Here is a 27,134-nt window from a genome sequence, read left to right as displayed (position 1 = left end):
AAAATAAAATTAAAAAATTTCTAAAAGGTATCATCAATCGAGTTCTTATAGTAGTTGCTATAAAATATGGCAAAATTACTTTCCGTGAAAAATAGCCTGTGAAATCACTGTGAAGAAATAAGTAAATGATTTCATCAAATCAAATTAAATGATTTAAAAAGTAAATCAAACCAGAGGAAATTTTACGTTTCCATCTTTCTAAATGCCAGATGACTAGTGGGTAAGATCTGCTTTTTTCTGGACTCCTCAGAAGAAGTCGGAACGACCACCACTGAGTTTTACTTTTGCGGTAGTACAAATTCTACTTACAGTGCGACAGTTTTATCTTGGCGCGTGGCGAAAATCGGAACTAACGTTGCCGTCAAGTTGTTCTTGTTTGAATATTCTAAGCATTTGTTCTCCAACAGCGCCCCCCTGTCAATGTCATTCAAGTGCCATTTACAGTGCGACAAGGCTTGTAGCACTGTAAATACCGATTTTTTAATAAGTTTAAGTTTTTATAAATGGAACTTTTACGTAGTTATACAAACTCTCATTCGTTAGTTATCTCTCGCGACTCTAATGGCTGTACGGCAGCGTAAAACTTTTACTAAACCATTTAACTTCGTTAGGAAGTCTTTATTTCATAGCCGGGGCTTTTTGCCTAATAGGAAATATTCATAACCTTATATTCTAAGCCTTGCTGCCCCCCGGGCGCTGTAGGGCCGCCCTGGAAACATGCTTAAACACTTTCCGAATATTTTGCTGGTTTTATTAACACGAGGTTTGAGGCCGCTATTACATTTTTCATGGAAATAACCTTATTTTGGGAAACTTTTACGCTTAACCATATTAGACTGGGGGCACACGATGCGTTGCGGCACCGCACCGCAAAGATTTCGCACACGAGCAGTACGGCGCCGCAACGTTGTTATGTCGCAGTGGCGCCGTAGCAGCGTTGGACAGTATGTTAATAAAACAACAGAGCGGCGCCGCTCCGACGTCGCAACGCATTCCCCCCTCCCCGCCTCGTCTCGGTGGTTGCAAGTCCGGTGCGGCGCGGCGCCGGAGCGCATCGTGTGCCCCCGCTCTTACTTGTTATTCATAATATCTTAATATCTTCTTATACGCTGTCTTCCAACGCTGCGCCATCCGGTGCGAGGTCGCCATTCGAGCACCTTGGGACCCCAACGTCTATCGGTTTTACGAACTGTGCCCTGCCCATTGCCACTTCAGCTTCGCAACCCGTTGAGCTACGTCGGTTACTCTAGTTCTCCTACTCCTAACTTGGGCTGTGTTGAGGTCTTTACAGCTATCCATACTAATATTATAAATGCGAGCGTGTGTCTGTCTGTCTTTCCGTCTGTCTGTCTGTCTATCTGTCTGCTACACGGCCCAACAGTTAAACCGATTTTGATGAAATTCGGTACAGAGTTAGCTTACATCCCAGGGACGGACATAGGCTACATTTTGTCCTGAAAAATCAAAGAGTTCCCACGGGATTCTTAAAGGGCCATCCGCTTAACCAATTTGTATGAATTTTGGTACAGAGGTAGCTAGGTCCTGGAAATTAGCATAGGCAACTTTTTATCCCGGAAAAGCACAGAGTTCCTTTGGGATTTTTAAAAAACCTAAATCCATGCGGGCGAAGTCGCGGGCATTAGCTAGTTAGAAATAAATAGAATTTTTATTCGAATAAACTTTTACAAGTGGTTTTGAATCGTCAGAGTAATTTACTAGAGCAACACATAATACGTGTACATAGGGTGGTCTAGAGTCTAGACGCGTCTTGCTCCAGGCAAACCCATTAATTCCAGCCTCAACCGGCCAGCAATTGAGGAGATAACTTTACACGGCCGAAATAGTTTCTAGTTTCGTTTTCAGTCTCACATAAAAGATTATGATTGTCGAGACTTTAGGCGTTTTGGAGTGTTCATGTATTTTAAAGCAAAACTTCTTTGAACGCAACTAACACTGCCGCCAAACAGAACAGTTGTTTTGACATCGTCATTTTTATCGGGGCATTTATAGTACCATCATCATCATCATCATGATCAACCCATAACCGGCTCACTACAGAGCGTGGGTCTCCTCTCAGAGTGAGAAGGGTTTTGGCCATAGTCTACCACGCTGGCCATGTGCGGATTGGTAGACTTCACACACCTTTGAGAACATTATAGAGAACTCTCAGGCATGCAGGTTTCCTCACGATGTTTTCCTTGATATTTAATTGATTAAAACGCACATAATTCAGAAAAGTTAGAGGTGCGTGCCCGGGATCGAACCCCCGACCTCCGATTAGAAGGCGGACGTCCTAACCACTAGGCTATCACTGCTTCTCAGCTTTAAATTATAGCAAGTAGGTAATAGCAGTATCAAGACCATTTTAAATTTTTGAAATTTTTAGTTTAATATAAGAGAAAGAATATTTTTAACAAAAATATTAGGTACATAACTCTAGATACAGGCAAAGTCTAAACAACAATTGTATGTAATTTGAAAAGTAAAAACAAATACTACAGTTACAGACTACATAATATAGATATTGATGCGGGGTTTACATACCTTTTAGACACCTACGAGCGAGGTCCAAAAATAAGAAGAGAAAAAAAAATCGATGTAGTACCTGCATACATAACAAAAAAAAAAACGGGCCAAATTGAGCCTCCTTTTTGGAAGTCTATATATATAAAAGGAAAAGGTGACTGACTGACTGACTGACTGAATGACTGACTGACTGACTGACTGATCTATCAACGCACAGCTCAAACTACTGGACGGATCGGGCTGAAATTTGGCATGCAGATAGCTATTATGACGTAGGCATCCGCTAAGAAAGGATTTTTGAAAATTCAACTCCTAAGGGGGTGAAATAGGGTTTTGAAATTTTGTAGTCCACGCTGACGAAGTCGCGAGCATAAGCTAGTTGATTAATAAAAAGTACCACAAACCAAAATTTACGTCTTAATTAAAACACCACAAAAATATAACAGAATCCCGCTCAAATAAAGAGCGAGGAGCAATTACAAATGAGACGCGGAATAGCAATAATACGCTCAAAGGACCCAAGTTCACCCTCCAAGGCACAACACGGCGTAATTCCACAAACTTCTTACTCCCTGGTAGATTCGCCATCAAGTGTGACATTATTAGGACGAAACCATAATTAACGGCATAAAAAACATACCTAAGCGACAGGTCGAGATAGCAATCGGGGTATGAGGCGGGGGGACGTCCCGCACACCACCCGCACTATCTCGCAATTGGGTAGCACGGGGGTGTGCGGGGCGTTTCCAACCCGATTGCAATCTCGATCTGTCGCGTACTATATTATGCTAGTCGCACTTTGGATATGTTTTCGTACGAATTTGACATTTGAATCGCGACATTCTAAGTACTATTGAGAGCGCGCTAATTGGGTATTTGACTACATCAAAAACAAATTATTTATCAGTGATTATTAAATAGAGGGTCTTCCAAAATACGTAAAATCCACGCCCTTTGTTGGTTTTAAGTGTAATAACCATTTTAAATTATCGATTAAACTAAAAAAAGCACGTCAAATGATTGTGACGTCACACACCGGTATTTCATAGAATCTCGCATACTAAGCGGGCGTTTTGACGTTTGATAAAAAGTTACTGCAGGCCTACCGCGGTAGTTTGACAGCTACAGTGTGACGATCGCAATCACCTCCGATTGGTTGACGCTCGCTTACTATTGGCTACAATGCATTGTTGCAACAAGAATCGCACAAATTCAGCCAATCAGAACAATTGAGATTGTAATAATGATTGATGCAGGTTTTAGACAATCGCCCTGCTGATGACTAGCTGTCAAATACCGTATTGGGTATGAGATGTGAGCACCCAAACTGCGTGTTCCCATATTACTTGGAAGTTTGGACGCACCTCGATTGCGGTAGAATGACAGCTACAATGTCACGATCGCAATCATCTCTGATTGGTTGATGCTCGCTTACTATTGGCTACAATGCATTGTTGCAATAAGAGTTGCACAAATTCAGCCAATCACTACGATTGCGATTGTAATGATGATTGATGCATTTTTCCCGCAATCGAGGTGCCGCAATCGCCCAGATGGTTGTCCCGATTTATAATTCACAAACCATGGCGACCTCAAGCAAAGTTTAGGAAATATGAAGAGAATGCGCAATAAAAACAATCGTAAAAAGTCGGAACGGCGTTGTTGTCAAATATTGCGAATATATGTAGTGGCAGCTAGACTCCGACTCGCGAGGATTTATGCCACCCATTCAATATCGGCCCACTTGGAAACTTCAATATTAGGTGAATAAGAACATCGTTTATTTTTTGAAGTGAAACTTCTTTTATATATTTATTTGATTAAAACAATTTTCTAATTATTATTAGAGAAAATTAAAACAATGGCTACTACTTAAATGCTTTTATGATATACAAGAATTTCTAACTGCATAAACCTCAATAGCGTAACGCACCTGTAAATGACATCTGATATTGACATTTAACTATAAGACCTTGTAAGATTAAATAATTGCAACATAACCATAACTAAATTAAATTCTTACAGTAACTATTTTTAAATATTTTATTCCATTGACAGAGACTTAATCAGACCATGACAGCAATTATTTAATACTACTATACTTTGACCTTATTTTTATTTTGTACTAATCTTGCTTTATAATAAATTCTAGTCAACATTCTCATAATATAATAATATATAAGCATGCAAATGAATAATATTTAATATCTAGTAATGATAATTTTAATAATTTTAATCCTATTCGTATTGTATCTTTAATATTTACCATTTTATTGTACCTAAAATTGTATTTGCAATACCCTGACAGGGTCTCATGTATTTAGCTTTTAGCTTTAAGCACCCACCATCAATAAATGTAAATGTACATGAAAGCAAATAAATAAATCTGAATCTGAATCTGAATCTGAATCTGATTTTCTAGCTGATGCTCACGACTTTACGTGGATTTAGGTTTTTAAAAACCGGGCCACTTGGAAACTCTAATATTAGGTGAATAAGAACATCGTTTAGTTTTGAAGTGAAACTTCTTTTATTTATTTATTTTACTAGCTGATGCCCGCGAAGTCGTCCGCGTGGATTTAGTTTTTTTAAGTACCGTGGGAAATCTTTGATTTTACGGGATAAAAAGTAGCCTATGTCACTCTCCAGGACTTTATCTGTACCCATGCAAATCACGTTAATCCGTTACACCGTTGCGACGTGATTAAAGGACAAATCAACAAACCAACTAACCAATAAACAAACACACTTTCGCATTTATGATAAGGGTACTGATTTTGAATAAACCATTTGATTTGATTTGATTTGCAACACACACGGTTCAAAAGCTGTGAGAGATAAGTAGAAGAGATAGAAAAATAGAGAAGAGAAAGAGTCCAATGCCCCGGAGACAGGTGCAATGTCGTCACTAAAAGGTAAACCAATTAGCACTCTTTAAAAATTCAACACGCTCCAAGAAGCAAGGCTCTCTTTTAAAAGCGTTACGGAGAGTGTCGAATTTTTGGATAAGACAGGAATTTTTCAAAAATAAAATACAAGGTGTAATCAGAACGCTAGCAAAGCAAAAACGAAGACAGGTGATAAGTACTGATGATTACTGATAAAAAAACGTAAAATATAAAATAAAAATATCCTGTAGCGATTTGCCTCCTCATTTCTAATCCGAACCGCTAAGATTTGGAACACTCTTCCAGCATCAGTTTTCCCCTCCAATTATAATAATTAATATGGGTACCTTCAAGTCAAGAGTGAATAGGCATCTTCTAGGCAAGCACGCTCCATCTTAGGCTGCATCATCATTTGCCACCAGGTCTGATTTCAGCCGAGCGATTTCGATTTTTTTAAATTAAAAAAAAAAGTTCTCAAAGGTGTGTGAAGTTTGTGAATCTGCACTTGGCCAGTATGCTGGACTATGGTTTTCTCGTTCTGACAGGAGTTAAGTTACGGTTAAGTAGCAAATGCCTTTCATGGGGATAACTATGGATTTACTTTAGAAAAATCTTGCCATATCCATAAATTTCTTGATTTATGCGACCGCACTTTTAAAATGTGGTGATCTTGTATCAGTATGCGGCGGCATGATCTCCGCGTTACACTCAACGCCACAAGTTACACTCAACGCCACAAGTTTAGTATCGATTCCGCGATAATTGGAAAATTGTCTGCACACTGCACTATTTTTGATATTGGGGATTTGGGTCACTTTATTGCTGTTACTGTGCTTTTATATCGTGCTATTAGATTCTTGAACGCGAAATGTTGAAAGATTGTTAAGATAGAAGATTATCACGCTCTAGAAATGAGTAGGTATACTGAAAACAAAACGCGGAGAATGTTGTATAGAATCAGGCGTTTGTTTTACTTTCCATGATATAAAATTGTATTGTCTTATATTGTTAAATCTAGTATGTATGCATAAAATATAATTATTAACTTTTTTTTTTTTTTTTTTTTTTTACAGGTGTAGTTAGTAGGTACTATTTTTTTTTTTTTTTTTTTTTTTAATACAATAAAACTTAAAGCTAGCCTTATCTAATCTCTCAGTCTAATAGTATCTTATATCTTATTATTAACTATATAAAGATAAGTAATAATAGATAATTCAATTGTAATTTAAGTACTGACTTAGTACTACTGAGTACTGAGTGACTTAGTACTGAGTTAGTGACTTGAAGTTGGTTTATTTTTTTATTTTTTTGCATGCTATAATATGGCTCTTTGTGGTGAAACTTTAATAACTGTAACATCTGTATATACATACCCACATGTGCAATAAAGAATATTTGATTTGATTTGATTTGATAAAATGAACCAAAAGCTTAATTTGCTATAATCCGCTGAAACTGGTCAAATCTGTATGGTGCAACATGCAGCATGCGAAATGTACCGCCCGCCCTCCCACTGATAAACGTGCAGGAACCATGCAGCCCACACAAATCCCAAACACACTCGACGCACGTTTCGCCCCGACACCGGAGTATCCTCAGGAGATTCGACCTGGTTCAGTGTATAAACGCGGAGAACTCTGAGAACTCATAATACATATTATGTCACATTCTTTTCTCCCACACTACATAGTTCGAGCAACTGTCACCATTTATCAGCGCACAATATATAGCACGGGTCGCAGTCAAGCTCATTAACTCATTCACGCCATATTGGAAATTTCACACGTGGAAGCGTTCCCGTAATGCGTGCTCATTGACTCATTTTACATCGACATCCGACATATTACAATATTGATTTAAATTCTTTATACATATTTCGAAGTATTTTAGCTTATTTTACAAGAGAAGTACTCAGTCCGTCTTCTTCCAACCATATCTTTTTTTAAAAAAGAATATTAGCCATGTTAAATGACTAATATTCCCCTTTCCTCTCCAACTAAGCGTCCACTAAGCCTGACAAAATCCCTGGCACTAGGACTTCGAGGTCGCCAGTGGCTGCACTCTCTCCAGGATGTGTGCAACGGGCGTCGCGCGAGAGAGGCACCGGCGTACGTTCTTTAGAGTTCCCGGAGCCTCTCAATAACGCGCTGAGGAGGGCCACCGAGGGGGTTTTAGTGGGTAGAAATCCCACAAAACCCGATTGGGTATCTTCCGAAGATTACCCCTCGAAAAAAAAAGGGTACGAAAATAGTGCAACGGGCGGGGTATGAACCGTCGACCTTTCGGTTTTCATTCCACTCCTTTACCGGTTGAGCTATTGAGGCTATATCACACATAATATGTCTCCTAGTTGGGTAATTAAAAAAAATTTGGATCTGATTCTCCGACATATGATTTGACTAGCTTATGCTCGCGACTTCGTCCGCGTGGACTACACACAAACTCTTATTTCACCCCCTTAGTGGTTGAATTTTCAAAAATCCTTTCTTAGCGGATACCTACGTCATAATAGCTGTCTGCATGCCCAATTTCAGCCCGATCCATCCAGCAGTTTGAGCTGTGCGTTGATAGATCAGTCAGTCAGTTAATCCTATTATATATTTACATAGATTTAATTTGTCTTACCACACAATTCATATGCTCGTAGTATTAAAAATTTGTAAAATGCGTACGTTAATTATTTAATTAACTGTTAGTTAGTTGGTAAAAGCTACTAGGCACTTCAATTATAATACAGCATACAGTACGTGGCAGAAAATAATGTACATCGATCTTTTAGAAAGAGATAGCGGTTTCGTTGAGACCAAAAATGTCACATAGGTATGAGTGACAGAGACAACGCTCTACAAAGCCGAAATCTCATTCTAAAGGTCGATGTACATTATTTTCTGCCGCGCACTGTACATGATATACCTAACAGTACGCGGCAGAAAATAATGAACATCGACCTTTAGAAAGAGATAGCAGTTGTGTAGAGCACTGTCTCGGTCGTTGAGACCGAAAAAAGTCACATAGGTATGAGTGACAGAGACAACATGTACATTATTTTCTGCCGCGCGCTGTAGATGATATAATCAGTAAGTATACCCTTATTATCAGTACCCTTTATAAATGCGAAAGTGTGTTTCTTTGTTGTTTGTCCTTTAATCACGTCGCAACGGTGCAACGGATTGACGTGATTTTTGCATGGGTATAGATAAAGACCTGGAGAGTGACATAGTACTACTTTTTATCCCGAAAAATCAAAGAGTTCCCACGGGATTTTTAAAAACCTGAATCCACGTGGATGAAGCTAGATAATATTACTTATTAGCCCATAGGCTAGATGGTAGTAGCAATAAAGCTACCATTTTATAATGGTGCTTTATGGTGGGAAAAAAAAAAACGTGGATGAAGTCGCGGGCATCAGCTAGTGTACAATGTTTTTAAGCTAGCTGTCAGTCTGTCCCAGTTGTGGATAGTCGGCAGTCATGTTCGGAGCGCGTCACCGCCCGCAGGTTTAAACCAACACAACACAGGCAGGTTTTCGAACGTAAACTGACTGAGAACGTAACTAACACATTATTTCTAAATAGGTATATAAAAGGAAAAGGTGAATGACTGATTGACTGACTGATCTATCAACGCACAACTCAAACTACTGGATGGATCGAGCTGAAATTTGGCACGCAGATATCTATTATGGCCGAGTCATCCGCTAAGAAAGGATATTTGAAAATTCAATGTTAAATTTTCAAAGGGGGTAACATAGGTGTTTGAAATTTGTTCAGTCCACGCGGACGAAGTCGCTAGCATAAGGCTACGTTCAGATGACAGCGTTCAACGCGCGCTAATTTTTTTTACGGTGTTCACATGACACGCGCTGATCAGGCGTTGAACGTGCGTTGCCGCGGCTAATGGTTCAGTAGAGTTCTTGCATTTGTCGAGGATGGATGGATGAAGCTTCGGTTTCCATTTCGAACGATTTCTGAACGTACTGAACCCTAAAATACGTCAATCCGCGTCGAAAGCGCGCACCAAAGAGTATTATAATTGCGCGCGCTCAACTGAACGGTGACATAGAAATCCCATGATCTCAAAGCGCGCGTCAACGCGCGCTGACAACTGTCGAGCGCTAGCGCAGCGTTCAACGCACGCTTAATTAAAACGCGCGTTAGCATGTGTACGGCCTGAATAAAATGTATGTAGTTGTAAACGCGCGTTATCAAAACGCGCGTTAAGCGCTTGTCATCTGAACGTAGCCTAAGCTACTAAATACCTACTAATATAAAATTTAAATTATTTGGCGCAAAAGTTTACATCCTCTGTCGGGACCACGTTGGGAACTCGGGACGGACGGACATACGTTTTGTGCAAGCGAGCGAATTCTGTTTGTCAGCTGTCAATACCAAAGTTGCTTGCTCTAGTCGCTCGTGGCCATTTACGTTTTTTTCCGACTACCTACAGAGTACTTTTTATTTTAATTTTTTAAACAGTATTAGTGAAGTTTATTATGCTGACTAATATTCCCCTTTCCCCTTCAATTAAGCGTAGAGTTTGTGCTAGGAGTAGGTGCGACAATAGTGCAATGGGTGGGTTTTGAACCGGCGACCTTTCGGTTTTCAGTCAGCTCCTTTAACCTTTGAGGTATCGAGTAAATATAAGGTACTAGCTGATGCCCGCGACTTCGTACGCGTTAATTTAGGTTTTCAAAATCCCGTGGGAACTCTTAGATTTTCCGAGATAAAAAGTAGCCTATGCCACTCTCCAGGTCTTTAACTCTACCCATGCAAAAAATCACGTCGTTCCGTTACTGCCTCTGCCATGCCATACCAATTCTAAGTGAGACTGGGGGCCACACGATGCGTTGCGGCGCCGCGCCGCAAAGATTTCACCGTATCAGCGGGCACACGAGCGGTGCGGCGCCGCAACGTTGTTATGTCGCAGCCCCGCGCCGTAGCAGCTAAAAAAAACTGAGCGGTGCCGCTCCGACGTCGCAACGCATTCACCCCTCCCCGCCTCGTCTCGGTGGTTGCAAGTCCGGTGCGGTGCCGGAGCGCATCGTGTGACATGCCACAGATATTTCTATGTGACGAACGCAGCGACACCGCTCGGGCGCCGCACGCCGCCGCAACGCATCGTGTGCCCCCGCTCTTAATCTTTTTCTATCTTAGACTGCATCATTACTTACCAGCAGGTGATATTGCAGTCACAGGCTAACATAGTAGGTATATTACACGACAAGTCGAGATGGCAATAGGGGTATGAGGTGGTGGGACGCCCCGCACACTCGCACAGCCCCCGTGCTAACCCGGTGCGGGCGAGCGCAGGTGACGCCTCACACCCCGATTGCCATCTCGACCTGTCGCGTACTATACCTATCGGTATGAAAAAAATATATAGACCATCTGATTAAACAATAAAGGTCCCACAAAAAAGCGATAGAACCAACACCATGATTTATATGACAAAAATATTCTTCGCAGCTTTTTATAGCTATTTATTCCCTCACCGCAACGATACAAAATCTCCTTTAACCATGAAATACGTCGACGCTCCCCTAACGCATAATAAAATATGAAAATCCTAACAAAAAGACACCTTTTTCACATTTTTAGCGCCCCAAAAAATGTACGGAAAGTATAGGTACCAGTTACGGATACAGCTATCCTTACCTATCTATATAAAACCCAGGCATCGCCGGGGGACCTAACATGTCGTCCAGCAGCCCAGCTACGTGTGGAAATATGCCATCTCATCACGTTCCGGCACATAGAGTCATCAAGGTCTGCAGCCACCTCTGTACGTGATCTCTGGTGCTAACCGACCACAGAACGGTAGAGGGGAAATCGATATAAAATCGATAGAGTTAGTTTTAAGGTAGCATTAATCTAGCATAAGTAGTACTGTAATTTAGATAAGATATAGTCAAGTAAAGGCCTTCGTGTCCTAACGTCGACACGAATGTCCTAATTAAATCATTTTCGTAACCAAAAAGGACTTCTACCTTCAACCCCCGCTCCAGGTAGCCGCCATTACGTAACTTACCAGTGTCTAAATTTGTTTTTAAACTTACTTTGAAGCTGATGCCTAGTCTTTCGGGACACCTTAAGGTTTTTTAGAAACAACAAGTAATTCTAGAATATACAATGAACCAAAAGCTTAATTTGCTATAATCCGCTGAAGCAGGTCGAATCTGTACGATGCAACATGCAGCATGCGAAATGCACCGCCCGCCCTCCCACTGCTAACCATGCAAGAAAAAGCAGCCACCAGGCAAGCAATACGCACGCAGCATTACACAAATTCCAAAACACACTCGAAGCACGTTTCGCCCCGACACCGAAGCATCCTCAGAAAATGTAGAAATTCAGAAAATTGAAAATTCTAGAATCGTAGGCAAGGGGGTGAAATAGAGGTTATAAATTTGTGCAGTCCACGCAGAAGCGCGCGCGCATAAGCTAGTTTATTAATATAAATAATATGTATAAAAGACATATTTTATTATCAACTTAATAACAGCAATTGACAGGTTCTCAGCAATCACTCATGTAAACACTTATGTATCAATAATATTGAAACATTCGCAGCGCTTTATTAATTCAAGCGAGACGAAAAATGTTGGCAAATGCTCACGAATGAAAGTAATGTAATATTTGTGTGTAAAAATAAAATCCTACGCGTCATTACATCCTCAAAGATCCGTGGTGAATTATTTACGCGTTGAGTATTTCAACAAAATATTTAGTACTAGATGATGCCCGCGACTTCGTCCGCGTGGATTTAGGTTTTTAAAAATCCCGTCGGAACTCTTTGATTTTCCGGGATAAAAAGTAGCCTATGTCACTCTCCAGGTCTTTTACTTTTTAACCGACTTCAAAAAAAGGAGGAGGTTCTCAATTCGTCGGAATCTTTTTTTTTTTTTTTTTTTTTTTTTTTTTTTTTTTTTTTTTATTTTTTTTTATGTATGTTCCCCGATTACTCAAAAACGCCTGGACCGATTTTGAAAATTCTTTTTTTGTTTGAAAGGGTATACTTCAAAGTTGGTCCCATTTCAATTTGGTGAAGATCTGATGAACATCTTCGAAGATAGATACTGGAACTCCTCAACGGATAAGAGTAAATTGCTCGCGATCAGTGTAATAGCTTAGTAAACAGTAGATTTTTAACCAGTCATAGCATAATTCCATGGGGCCACTAAAAATTGTGAAATAAATTTTTTTTACAAAAAAAATAAAAACCGACTTCGTTACATAAACACTAAAAATTGAAAAATAATTTAATTTATTACCGAATATATTATGTATACAAGAGTTAATATAGTTCCATAATAATATTTTTTGGGGTCGGTGCCAATGAGGTGCCATTGTGGAGTCCCATAAAAAGATGAAGTCTAGACGATTCGCGCAGCTAAAGCTAATTGGCACCGGCACCAAAAAGTATTATTATGGAACTATATTAACTCTTGTATACATAATATATTCGGTAATAAATTAAATTATTTTTCAATTTTTAGTGTTTATGTAACGAAGTCGGTTTTTATTTTTTTTGTAAAAAAATTTATAGGTAGTAGGTACCCATGCAAAAATCACTTGAAGGACAAACCAACAAACAAGCACACTTTCGCATTTATAATATAGGTCGGGATTTAGGCGTGAAGGTGGCTTTATTTTATTGAAGCAAAGCCGCCAAGCGATTTAGCGTTCCGGTACGATGCCGTGTAGAAACCAAAGGGGTATGGGTTTAATAAAAAAAAAAAACTGCCATACCCCTTCCAGGTTAGCCCGCTATCATCTTAGACTGCATCATCACTTATCACCAGGTGTGATTGCAGTCAAGGGCTAACTTGTATCTCAATAAAAAAAAAAAAAAAGTGAAAACTTTGTTAGGCGCGTAGGGCAATTTTGGGAAGAGCGATAACTTCAAGGTTGCGTCACCGACATGCTAACGTTAATAGTATATCTGTAGCTATATCTAAGTATGATGTATTGCGCCCATAGAGCAGAATTTCTGCTCTATGGTTGCGCCTATGATATTATGCGTGTTAGATAATAATAGGTTACATACCTATCTATCTATAATTTTTGACACTACTAGTACAATTAATTTGAAAATCCAAATAAAAACCAATGTTATTTCATAGTTTTAAGTTTCCACTTCTGTCGGCAGTCCCGACTGACTGCAACTTTTCTTCTATATCTTCGCGTAGACTGTTCTGATCAATAATAATTTTGATCTATGGTATTTAATAATGAAAGATCTGTACCTGTTCGTTGAAGAAAAATAATTCGAGTCAAGGTTTTCAACGTTTTTTTTAATTCATTGTTTGTAAAAAGTTTGAAATTATTCTGGTCTAATATTTCATGAATAACCAGGGTATTAGGACTTACTAGACTACCAAATATATATATATATACCAAATATATATAGATATATATATATATATATATATATATATATATATATATCTATTTGGACGGCGTATATTTTTTGTAAATATAAAATTTTTAGTGATAATTTTTTTTTTACATGCAAATGTATGTATGACTTGTATGTAATAGATATATTATAAAGGTTCTCTCTCATTAAACAACTTTGAAAGGCAAATTAGACTCTAAAATAATAAATAAAAGAATCCAAAAATTCCAAACTAACGGGAAAAATACGAAAAACATTCCCTATTTTCGGCTAACGAATCCCGGCCCGTGTAATTTGCAACGTCAATAGCTGTAAACGCGGCGGCAATTGCAAAGCCTAGGAACACTAAAAATCCTAGCTGCTAATTAGGGTTTACGAGATCCGCACAAAAAGAATGCGTGGGTCTCGTTTGTGCGGCGCTTTTGGCCAAAGGCAAAACATTGCGCCTAAAACTCTAGTAGGTACTAACTAGTTACTAGCATTAAGCATAGACTACAAAAGCTGTGGTAGCCTAGTGGTTAGGACGTCCGCCTTCCAATCTGAGGTCGGGGGTTCCATCTCGGGCACGCACCTTTAACTTTTCGGAGTTATGTGCGTTTTTAAGTAATTAAAATATCACTTGCTTTAATGGTGAAGGAAAACATCGTGAGGAAACCTGCATGCCTGAGAGTCTCCATAATGTTCTCAAAGGTGTGAGAAGTCAATCCGCATTATAACCCTTCTCACTCTGAGAGGACACCCGTACTGACCCGTCTGTAGTGAGCCGGCGATGGGTTGATCATGATGATGATGATGATGCATGGACTATTGCGAGCCCAATGCCCGTGTAAATGACGTAACCAAAAGTACAGCGCGACAAGATCTTGGCGCGTGGCGAAAATCGGAACTAACGTTGCCGTCAAGTGTCCCCTTTGTTCTTGTTTGAACAGTCTAAGCCTTTGTTCTACAACAGCGCCCCCTTCTCAATGCCATTCAAGTGCCAAGAGAGCCTTGTCGCACTGTAAAGTTTTCCAAGAACTGTATAGTATTTCATCAGATCTAAAAGTTAACTCCTACACCACGCCACCCAGTCGGTAAACTAAGGAAGCCCTAATTTAAATCTCAGTTTAAAATTGACGCCATTCATCGCCAGCGTCGTGTGAAATTGAATCGCTTTACTTAAATTGAAACTTGTTCGTGGCGTTCTATATCTACTAACTTAATAATATAACTTAGTTGGTGTCTTTTGTCTTTATGTGTTGTTTTTTGAGGAGCTCGCGACCATTGCGCGAAATTAAGGTAATTTGATACAACCAGACGCGAAAATTCAAATTTTAGTTAATTTTTCGAAAATAGTAGACTTATCGTACATCGAAGGCTTATGGTAATAAGTTTTGCGGGTATAACATTTATGCATCTACATGTTTTTCTATAAAAACTTTGGTCAAAAATAGTCATTTACTTCATATTTGTTCCTGACAGATAATTTTCTGAATTTTCCCAGATTCGCACAAATTTTAGAATTTTACTTTTAATCCTTCTTTTGACATGACAATTGACATATTATAACGTTAACATGGCGCGTGAGGAGTCATTTTGTACGGACTATACGTCACACTGACCTACTTAAATAAAAACAATGGACATAAAACCGTTGAAGAAGGACATAGGTACATAGAGCTAATATGGCAAGAATACGCCAATAAAAATCCAAATGAACCCATTCCGAATGTAAAATGACAAATGAGTACACATTATCTTGCTGCGGTAAATATAAAAGTTGCCAGCCGTTGTGTAAATCACCATAATTGCCGTTGATATGCCACACCCCAGATACACAGTGTCGTGCAGTATCATCATCATGATCAACCCATCACCGGCTCACTACAGAGCGCGGGTCTCCTCTCAGAGTGAGAAGGGTTTTGGCCATAGTCTACCACGCTGGCCATGTGCGGATTGGAAGACTTCACACACCTTTGAGAACATTATGGAGAACTTTTAGGCATGTAGGTTTCCTCACGATGTTTTCCTTCACATTTAATTACTTAAATATTTTTTTGCACTAAGACTCAATCGCCTCAGCATTTTCACGGCAAACGAAACCTTTCTTGATATTTTATATATCAACGTCAATATCCCATGGGGTTGCAATTTGCGGGTAGAATTGGATTAAGACGGAAATTCCCCATACATCGCCCGCCCGCCATGTTCTACCGAGCTGCGCATTAAACACTCCGACACTGCCTACCTACCATGGAATAATAAAAATACGCATTCATCAACTGGCGACTTGGAAACACACGGGGTAGTACAGTGACACGTGACGGCAGCAAGAGCAGTTTCTTTAAAGATTATGCATATGGTCTTTAACATTAGAATCTTCCCCAACTATCGTAAGGCTTGGACATGGAGTATATACAAAATTTTTGAGTACTAATGACTGATTATTAAATAAGTTGTTTTAGCGTTTAAACTACCGTGAGTGATTTCCATTCTAAATAATATCTGTCCCGGCTGTACTTACGTGTTTAGTCGACGTTAGCCCGACTAGTTTCGAACCCATCCGGAGTCCTTTTTCAAGGGAGTCCGTTCGCGCACGCGCCGCGGTCATTTAGAATTAAATAAGTTGATTGACAGCCGTACTCAAAGTCGCTTAATCGTACGGGGAAATACGAATTCCCGTTTCACCCACTAGTGGGAGAAGCCCACAGATGCACAGGTAGCTCCCCAAGCAAATTAACAAGCTTTTGAAAAAAAAATATACTTATTATTAGTACGAAACATAACAAAATTAGTACAAGTATAAATAAAAAACAAGATTATACAAAGTAATATAAACAACTAGCTGCCCCGGCGAACTTCGTACCGCCTAAAAAATATTTTTAATTTTTCTCTCCGTAAGAACCATCCCCGTACGGGGAAAAACTCTCAAGTGAGAGACTATGTAGAGAACTCTTACCGATGCAGATCCTAGGTCCCATGCCGAAGGGCATGTAGGTGAAAGGTTTGATGTTGTGCTTGTTCTCTTCGGAGAACCTGTCTGGTTCAAACTTGGTCGGGTCGGGATGGTATTGCTCGTCCATGTGGACAGAGTTGACTAGATTGTAGACTACATCGCCTTTATTTAACTGTAAATAACATAAAATGTGGGTAAATCAGTTTTTATTTTTTATTTTATTCGCTCCCGTGGGAACTCTTTGATTTTCCGGGATGAAAAGAAGCCTATGTCACTCTCCAGATCTTTAACTATACCTTATACGTTCTTCTCGGTAGGAAAGGCATTCCGAGCCAGTGGTAGATGCATCCGACTATTCGAAAGTACTTGTAAAAGTTTATTTGAATAAAAAAGATTTTTATTTATTTATTTATACCAATGCAAAGCATCACGTCAATCCGTTGCTCCACTGCCACGTGATTGAAGCACGAACGAAATTGTGCCTGCCATGAATCGAACCTGAGACCTCCCACATATAAGACCAAAGCGCTCACCACTGCGCCAGAGAGGTCGTCAACATCTCTAATGGACCTTTTAGGGTAACTTACTTGCACTGGCTTGCCGCCCTCCCTTGGTGGGGGTAACTCATAGGGTTTAGTGCAAACCCTGTCCATGATAAGAGCGGCTGCCCATTTCCTTTGCGTTTCTGGAATTCACACAAGTATTGTACTTAATGACTGAAACATAACGTCATTATTTTATAGTTTGTAAATTTTCATCATCATTATCACCATCATCGTCATCACGTGTCCTCTTCGAAACGAAAGATCTCTCTTCGAAATATTGGCAGCCATCATAATATGAAAAGCTTCTTTATTTAAAGCCGCTCCTTTTAATTTCGGGTAACTAAGCCCTGTTACAATACCATTAACGTTTTGGCCTTCAATTCTTCCTTTGGTTCGAATATTAGGGATGAGAATTTTGCTCCTTTCAGTGTGACGGTAGAGTTATTTACCCATTTTATTCCGATGTTAGTTAGGTAATATTCTTACCACATATCACGCAGTCCAAGTATTTCAAAGCACTAAGGTTGTCGTAAGTCAATTCCCCGTGCTTCTCCTTGAAGCTTCTGATCTCCTGGTACAATTTCTCCTGGACATCGGGGTTGATGGTCAGCTCGTGTAAAGTCATCACCAGGGCTGTAGCAGAACTCTCGTAGCCAGCTTTGAAGAAGATTAAAACTTGGCCCGCCAGTTCACTTTTAGTCCACTCTAAAAAAAGGGACATAATAAATAACTCGGCTCGGTTATGCCCGCGATTTCATCCGCGTGGATTGAACTAACTTAGAAGATATAATATCAAAGATGTCTCTCAACAAGTTTAATTTCTTTAGGGTTCCGTACATCAAAAGGAAAAACGGAACCCTTATAGGATCACTTTGTTGTCTGTCTGTCGGTCTGTCAAGAAACCTACAGGGTACTTCTCGTTGACGTTCTAGAATCATGAAAGGTAGATAGATAGGTCTCATAGCACACATTCGGGGAAAAATCTGAAAACCGTGAATTTGTGGTTACATCACACAAAAAAATTTTAATTGTGGTCATAAACTAATAATTAGTTGTTTCAATTTTCGAAGTAAGATAACTATATCAAGTGGGCTATCATATGAAAGGGCTTTTCCTGTGGATTCTAAAACAGATTTTAATTTATTTTTATGAATCATAGTTTTTGAATTATAGTGCAAAAAGTCGAAAAAATACGACTGTACTACGGAACCCTCGGTGCGCGAGCCTGACTCGCGCTTGGCCGGTTTTTTAGTATATTATATAGGTACGGTAAACTTACGCCTCTGTACTGCTTTTGGTTTGAAAGTGTCGCCGGCGAGCGTCATGTCGTCGCTTGCGTCAGTATCATCTTTTAATGCACCTGTGAATAAAATAAAACATTACTATAACACGCGGCTGAAAGTGATGAACATCGGCCTTTAGATTGACATTTCATCTTTGTAGAGCGTTTTCTCTGTCACCCGTTTTTGTGTGTGTTGTTTCGGATTGACTATGCTGCGTAGGCCCTATTGGCCGCTACAGCGTCACCGGGGGGGTTGGCGAGCGCGAAGCTCCGCCTGGGGGTGAGCCCTAGGGCTCGAAGAAATAATTCGAGAGGTCGGGGGGCAACGTCCTCCTAAGGGCGCCTCCTGTGAGGCTCGGACCACGGCTTAGGATGACGTTGGGATGGGTGGAGTTGTCGGTTTTGTTGGTTAGTCCGTACGCCCCCGAGGCCGTGGCGTGAGCCCACGTCCGGGTGACGTTAGAAATCGGGGACCTCGTCTTCGCCGGCGAAGACGCTGTGATGAGGTTGAATTGTGTATCCCTACGAGATAGGGTGCATTGTCGGTCATGATTTGATCGTCGGGGTCGTTAAGGACGTGCTTAGGGCGTCTTTTATCTGGGGGGTCGTTTCGGTCAGGGGTGTAAGTCGCTGCCTCAACTATTAGGGGGTTGGGGTGTCTAATGGCTTTCTCAAAATAATTTTTGGAAAGCTGTTTAAAGTAATGAGCTATTGTCGGGAGTTGGAGGTCTCTGTGGAGGTCCACGTTGCGCATGTACCACGGGGAGTCAGTGGCCGTACGCATAAACTTATTCTGTAGGACTTGGAGAGGTTTGAGAGAGGAGGGCGGCAGGTGTGCAAATGCAACACAGGCATAAGACATTATTGGGCGGATGCACGTTTTGTATAGCGTGACTTTATGTCGAAGTGACATTTTGCTCTTTGCGCAAATCATGGGGTAAAGACGGGAGAGCACATACGCTGCGTTCTTGCGGACTCTACGAATGTGCGCGGCGAAGCTCATCTTGTCGTCAAAGGTTACACCCAAGTACTTGGTATTAGTTTGCCAGGGAATGGGGCGGTCGTAAAGAGTTATTTCAGTCTGTCGAAGTTTGTATTGTGATTTCCTTTTGGACTTTTGAAAGAGCACTGCTGCGCTTTTCTCCGGGTTAACCTCTATCCTCCAAAGGCGGAACCAGTGGCCTAGGCTACTGACTGCCTTTTGGAGTCGAGCTTTAACGTTCCGGTAGTTTAAGTCGGAGCTGTATAGAGCGGTGTCATCCGCGAACTGGGCTATATGAACATGAGGGGATCTGGGAATGTCGCTGGTGTACAGCGCGTACAAAAGTGGCGAGAGCAGGGAGCCCTGAGGGACTCCTGCTCGAAGAGGTCTTGGGGAGGATAGGGTTCCATCCAGACGGTAGCGGAAAGTTCGATTGGTGAGAAATTCTCGTAGTAAACGTACGAGTCTTTCGGGCACGCCTAGATGGTAAAGCTTGTAGATCAAGCCGGCGTGCCACACCTTGTCGAAGGCTTTGGCTACATCGAAGAAGAGGGCTCCCGTTGGGATGCCTCTCGTTTTGAATCGGTTGAAACCGAGAAGGATGTGCTCCGTGAGGCGGTGCACTTGATGAACACATGAGTGTCTGGTTCGAAAGCCAAATTGCTCGTCGTTGAGGAGGTTTTTCTCCTCTACGACGGACCTAAGTCGGTTGAGGATGACTTTCTCATACACCTTGCCAAGGGTGTTGAGCAAACTAATGGGGCGGTAGCTAGTAGGGAGGTTCCTAGGTTTCCCTGGCTTGGGGATGCCTATAACGGTAGCTTCTTTCCACCTGTCGGGGAAGGAGCATCCCGCCATGAGGGTGTTGAAAATGACAACCAGGAGGTTGATTAATACGTCGGGGAGTAACTTTAGAGTTTTGTTATTAATAGAGTCGGGGCCTGGGGCTTTTTTGGCGTGAAATTCTTTGATAATTTGACGAACTTCGCCGCTATTCGTCGGGAGAATTGGATCGCCACCTGGGGCGGAAGAGAAGATAGATGCTAGTTTGTTTTCGACTAGTTCTATATGGGACTTGTCTACAGAGATGGTGCTCGGGGAGCATTGGGCTTCTAAGCTATCGGCCAAGCATTCGGCCTTATCGACATCTTCAAAGGCGGGCGGTTGATTGGGACGTAAAAGCGGAGGAGTGGCCGAGACAGGGTCGGCTTTGAGAGCTCTCGCCAGGCTGTAGTAGGCTACATGCGATGGCTTGAGCTCACTCAGCTTCCTGTCCCATTGTTCGTCGCGGAGTTCGGCAAGGCGAGCCTTTACCTCCCTCTGGGCTCTCCAGAGTTCTCTCCGGTTGTCGGCGTTAGGACATGCGTCATGGGCTCTACGTTTAGCGTTTTTGATGGTGATGAGCTCTCTGGCGTCGTCCGGCAACTGTCGACGGGTGAAACCGTTCGGCATCTGTCGGGAGCAGGCGCTTAGAGCATCGCGGATATGATTAGTAAGGTGCAGTGAGGCTGCATGCGCTTCATCTAGACTACCTATAATGTCAGGAATTTGAGAGATGTGCACTGAGTCTATAGACTTAAGATGCTCTGAGAGCTTCTTGAAGTCAATGACTGTTTTGGTCGGGGGGGCCGCGGTGGGCGGGGGTCCTAGCCGCATTAGGACGGGACGGTGGTCTGAGCCTAGCTCGGACAGCACCTCCAAAGGACTCACCTGAAGGGCGATGTTCTTTAGAAGAGCTATATCGAGTATGTCTGTCACCCATACCCATATGACCCTTTGTCGGTTTTAACAACCGAGACAGTGGCGGATAAGACTTCGCGCGTCGACGGCCCAGACTTTTGCATACATTTCGTCTTTGTGATCCCATTTCGCCTTAATGAGTAATTTCTTGACTTACCTTTAGACGCCTCCATCAGCAACTGTATCATATCGGGTCTCTCCTTGTTGTTCTTCTCTCTATCCTCCATCGTGGTCGCCACCAGCTGGTTGAAGAAGTCCATTGTCTTGGCCGGGAAGATATTTACGCCAAGATTCTAAATGATACAACTAGTTTAAAAAACCGGCCAAGTGCGAGTCATATTCGCGCACTGAGGGAATTACGTACTGCAGTCGTATTTTTTCGACATTCTGCACGATAAATCAAAAACTATTGTGCATAAAAATAAATAAAAATCTGTTTTAGAATTTAAAGGTAAAGCCCTTTCATATGATATCTCACTTGGTATAGTAATATACAAATTATTTGTTCAAACACATTTTAATTTTTTTTGTTATGTGACCACAAATTCACGGTTTTCAGATTTTCCCCCGAATGTCTGCTATAAGACCTACCTACCTGCCAAATTTCATGACTCGAGGTCAACGGGAAGTAGGTACCTTGCAGGTTTCTTGACAGACCGACAGACATAATTCCGCATTTGTAATAGGTATTACTAGTATGGACATTATGTGGGCCAGTTTTATTGCATCTCACCTTAGATAAACTAGGGAAGATAGCAGTAAAGAAGAACATGAATCGCTGCCAGCCGGTGAAGTTGAACAGATGCTGGCCAGTCTTGTAGAACTTGTTGTCCTTGTCCCGCACCGAGTCCACCTGCAGCCCGAAGGCGGCGGACGCGATGACGTCATTCGTGTAGCGGCGTATCAGGTCCTCAACGTCGATATCTTCGCCGATACGATCTATGGACAACCAGATAGATTTAAAGCCTCGATAGATCGATATTATATTCCGTAGTGTGAAATGAGCTTTAGCACAAAATCATTACTCAGTTCTTCATTTGTTGTCAAAGTTGGAGCTAAAACTAATATTTATAAATAACTAGAGGATGCCCGCGACTTCGCCCGCGTGGATTTAGGTTTTTAAAATTCCCGTGGGAACTCTTTGATTTTCCGGGATAAAAAGTAGCCTATGTCCTTCTTTCCCCGGGATTCAAGCTATAGCTGTACCAAATTTCGTCAAAATTGGTTGAACGGATGGACCGTGATAGGCTAGCAGACAGACAGACAGTCAGACACACTTTCGCATTTATAATATTAAGTATGGAACAACATATTTTTACCCGACTATGGCAAAGCCAAAAGGAAGGGTTATGATTTTAGCAGTCTATGTATGTATGTATGTTTGTAAATATTTTATGTGTTCCACTGTAGCGGCTAAACTACGTTGTCGACTACATAATAAAACCTTCTAATTTGATAGACAAATAAAACCAATGGGAATGCCGTCAATCAATAAATTAAAATAATTTTAAAATTACTTAATTTAAAACGGCGCAGCAACTTTTAATGGTGTTAAAATCCAATTAATGTTTAATGAACGTTTATCAAGCGTGTTTATTTCATCTAAGTGATTTGGGACCCGGCGCGCGTCGCGTAGTTACGCAATTATGGTGATGGGATCCACATCCATTTCTGTTTACTGTAAAACTAATTCAAATAAAATTATAGAGTACTAGCTGATGCCCGCGACTTCGCACGCTAGATTTAGGTTTTAAAAATCCCGAGGGAACTCTTTGATTTTCTGGGATAAAAGTAGCCTATTTCACTCTCCGGGTCTTAAACTATACCCATGCAAAAAATAACGACGATCTGTTGCTCCGTGGCGACGTGATTGAAGGACAAAGCAACAAACTAATAAACCAACAAACAAACACACTTTCTCATTTATAATAAGGGTACTTAATTTAAAATGGCGCAGCAATTTTCAATGGTGTTAAAATCCAATTAATGTTTAATGTGAACGTTTATCAAGCGTGTTTATTTCATCTAAGTGATTTGGGACCCGGCGCGGCGTTATGTAATATGGTGATGGGATAAACACATCCATTTCTGTTTACTGTGAAACTAATTCAAACAAATATGGTGCAAAGCCGCTGCTATTAGGTTTTGTGCCTGCTCAGTCCTTTAAATCGCCCTACTTTTAATAAGTATACCCTCCTATAATTGTATAATAAGTATTAATTTTTCATTAGATACTGTTTAGGTTTAAGTGTTTTATATATTATATATGTACTAATTATTTATGTAATTGTAACTGTTTATCTCCATAAAATAAATAAATTAAATTAAATTACTTTTAAGCGTTGTAACAGTGATAGATTTAAGCTTATTAAGACCCTATTATAGAGTCGAAATATCGACAAATTATAAAACCATCACATTCATAGTGACAACTAGTTGTGATTGACCGATGATATCACTTGCGTCCGCTAGGTTGACCTTGCGTGTGCTATCAAGGGCATCAATTTAGTTTTTTGGTTGGCGGTTGGTTTATTAGGCTATTAGTATGGGACATCGATGGTATGGGACCACGAGAGAGTTAAAATTATGACAGAGCACCAATATATTTTTGAAAATTCATGTCTCTATAAATATGAATAAATTTTCAAAATGAATGACTGTCATAATGTAAATACTAGATTATAAAAAAAAAATATTAAAAAAAACTGACTTCCAAAACCACTACAAAGTAAAAAATAACTTTTGTTTCTAGGTTCTGTTTTTATTATGCTCGCCCGACTTCATACATACATAGATACAAGTGTAAAAACATAAGATATTTTTACTTTGTAGTGGTTTTGAAAGTCGGTATTTTTATTCTTTTATTTTAAGCTGTTTAGTGTAAGTACTCATTGCTTGATACCTGAAATAATTCACCAGCAAAACTTTCGAAATCCACACGGTTTAAAAGTTCAGATTTCAGCATCAGGAGTTACAATAAAAGATTATTTAAATAAAAAGACAGTTTGGGAATGAGTTGCCAAACAGCTTTGTGATTTTTAAAGTGGGGATGATAAAAAAAATACCCGGCCTCAGACCTGGGCGCGTTTGGAACCCTCGTAGCTTTAGTTTTAATGGTTTACGCAATTAATTATCACCACTATGTCGTGCTATCTTACTTTTCAAGTGGTTGACGATGTTGGCGCTGATCTCCGTCATGAACGGCAGCATCTTCCTCATCTTGGAGCCGGTGAAGGCAGGACTCAGGGTGGTGCGCATGTCGTGCCATTTGTCACCTAACAAAACACATTATTTTTATCTTAAAATCGTTCTTGAAAGAATATAATGCGCATAGACACGATGACTTCCAGAATTACTCACAATCCACATAAATTATAGATTCTCACGGTCGCCGTCGACTGAGTTGCTGGGCCTGGCGGATTGTGGAAGTCGCCGTGTCCGCACCCGTCGCGGCAACAACGTGCGCATAGGCGCTAGGTACGACTTCTATACACGGTGAAATTTTAGTGGTTGTCTTCCCGCAGCACTAGTACTCTTTCGATAGTAGGTACTATTGTACTATCGAAATTTTAAGTCAAACATAAAAAGTAAAAATGTTTTTGTTTGAAACAATTTAAAAAATATCATCAACTCGAAAGTGTGAGAAACTATAGTAACTCACTAGACGTAATGTGAATAGTAGGTAGGTACATCCACTCGAACCGCGCTGCCTATAAAGTGAAAAAGTTTAGAGCAAAATAAACTCTCGCGCGTAGTGATACGGCTTAAACTAGCCTGCACGCACGCAGTACTTCTTCTTCTTCTTCTTCTTCGCTCTGGGCTGCTTTCCGCACTTAAACGTTTCCGTCTGTTGTGGCACGCAGTACTACTATTGGTTCAAGGTCTCATTCGATTTTTGTTTTCCTCGATTATAAATTTGACATTTCTGAATTTTTTATATTTATAAATCCATTGTAATACCACGACAAATAATCATCTCGCTTCGGGAAAACAACCATTACAATTTTAGCGTGTACAAACTATACAGGCGTGTAAGCATTTGTTTCATTTTGTAGTTTTAGTGATTTAGTATTTTTCAAACCCACAATGTGTAGCGTGCAAAACTCGGGTCAATGCCCTGCCTACGAAGCAGCATTGACTCCGAGTGGCCTACTTTCGCAACGTTCGTTGACGTCTAGCGTCAGTCAGATGTTTTCAACATACCGTAAACTTTTACAAAATCATAGGATTTTTTAAATATTTTTTTCGTGTTTTTTTGTGGTATCATATCAGTAATCATCAGTACTATCACCTGTCTTCGTTTCTGCCAGCGTTCTGGTAACAACAACCTGTAGATTATCACGGTCACCGTCGACTGAGTCGCCTGGCGACTCAGTCGTGCGTAGCGTGCGTAGTGGCTCAAGTAAGTTATCGAAAGATTACAGATATATTATACTATTACTTTTGACTGAAAGCCATCATAAACTGTGTACCTTTCATCATAGGTAAGCTGCCTCCAAGCAATGGCTCAATCTCTTCAGGAAAGAATTCCTTGTGGTCAACGAAGTGATCGAAGTCCTTGATCGTGATGGCTTTCATCAGCTCCCGGTCTCGGATGAGGAGGATCGGAGCCGTGCCGTCTATGTAGCCTACATACCTGAGCAAAAAATAACCTAAGCAGGTACTTACGTTTAAATTATTTCTGAAGAGGTAAAATTATTTCAAATCGTTCGTGCCTTTCAATTCCTCGCTACGCTCAGGATTTTATTTTTGAACCACTCGCTTCGCTCACGATTCAATCTTAGAATCCTTCGCTGGTTCGGAATTCAACACAAAATCTCACGGCAAAACAATCACATTTCAGGCTTGCAAAGCATAACAAATAACTATTTTTTGTCCAATTTTCGAAAAAAATATACAAAAAAACTTACTTTTCATCCGGGAAAGCTCGATACAACGTATCCAAATCATCAATGAAATGATTTTTCAGAAACGTAGATTTCAAAATATTTCCAAAAATCGGTACCCCGGGTAAGTACTTCACTCCCCTCTTGTCGAAATAGTGATGTACCCATTTGTACAGGTACAAAAAGTACACTAATAAAGCGGTTATCAGAAAGACTATGATCTCCACGATCATTTTGTTTGAATGTCACTCGTGTAATAGATACTAGTGTTTGTCCGTCCTTGATGAGCAGAGGATACATATGTTTTAGTTGACTGATAACTGCGCGGAATACCTATTTAAGTAACAAGCGATGAGCAGGCGAAAGTTATATACGAATAGTTACGAAAAAATAAAATAAATTCTATGGAATAGGTATTACTCAAGAACTATGTTCAATCTTGCCGTAAGATGCAACATGATCGCGCGTAGATTTTTCCGCTGCAATGAACAAGGTAAGAACAAGAGTGTTCTGTCAAAACATTTACACTTGCCAACTATGGTTTTTCTAAGAAGAAGGTATGTGATGAATGGTTAGAATAAATAAATAATTGTTATCGCTTACGCTTACGTATTGGGCCACCCCACCGTTCATCTTTTATTCAATTAAAGAATAACGACTACCAATTGGTGTGAATTCGGAGGCCACATTCCACCTTCAAAATTTCATGTTATAAGTCCCGCAAATTGCTAATGCGCGTGGCTGCAATTTTAGTGACGTCGGCACTAAACTGAAGTGTGAGCTGATGGTATATTTTTATTTCGGCTGACGTCAAAATGACGCCATTTCAATGTGAGACATGGTTCCATCGCAATAGCAATTTGCGGGACTTATAATTAAATTATAAGCAATTAAATGATAAGCAAGCTTGGGAATGAGTTGCTTAACGGATTGTGATAGTTCTAATAAGTTTC

At 40.5% G+C, this 27,134-nt stretch overlaps 1 protein-coding gene across 1 annotated transcript; it reads right to left on the bottom strand.

Moving 5' to 3' along the window:
- Nucleotides 1-831: 831 nt before the first annotated feature.
- Nucleotides 832-26,461, bottom strand: LOC117987905 (probable cytochrome P450 9f2). Its single transcript, XM_069502724.1, has 10 exons — nucleotides 26,206-26,461; nucleotides 25,768-25,931; nucleotides 24,454-24,570; nucleotides 22,029-22,234; nucleotides 21,453-21,588; nucleotides 18,571-18,651; nucleotides 17,778-17,996; nucleotides 17,334-17,431; nucleotides 16,750-16,918; nucleotides 832-1,073 (listed from the first exon to the last, which is right to left on the bottom strand). The coding sequence occupies exons 1-10, from the start codon at nucleotides 26,412-26,414 to the stop codon at nucleotides 832-834; spliced, it is 1,641 nt and encodes a 546-aa protein (XP_069358825.1). The 5' UTR covers nucleotides 26,415-26,461.
- Nucleotides 26,462-27,134: the final 673 nt, after the last annotated feature.

This window comes from Maniola hyperantus, chromosome 13, assembly GCF_902806685.2.
Source record: "Maniola hyperantus chromosome 13, iAphHyp1.2, whole genome shotgun sequence".
NCBI lineage: Eukaryota > Metazoa > Arthropoda > Insecta > Lepidoptera > Nymphalidae > Maniola > Maniola hyperantus.
Note: the sequence above shows the minus strand (reverse complement) of the source record. Positions and strands in the feature narration are given on the sequence as shown.

Excerpts from the sequence above, each read along its gene's own strand:
- LOC117987905 (XM_069502724.1), bottom strand. The coding sequence starts at position 26,414 with ATGATCGTGGAGATCATAGTCTTTCTGATAACCGCTTTATTAGTGTAC. Across the intron at positions 17,432-17,777 it reads CTTGGACTGCGTGATATGTG|AAACGCAAAGGAAATGGGCA; the intron begins GTAAGAATATTA and ends TGTGAATTCCAG. Across the intron at positions 16,919-17,333 it reads AGGGCGGCAAGCCAGTGCAA|TTAAATAAAGGCGATGTAGT; the intron begins GTAAGTTACCCT and ends TGTTATTTACAG.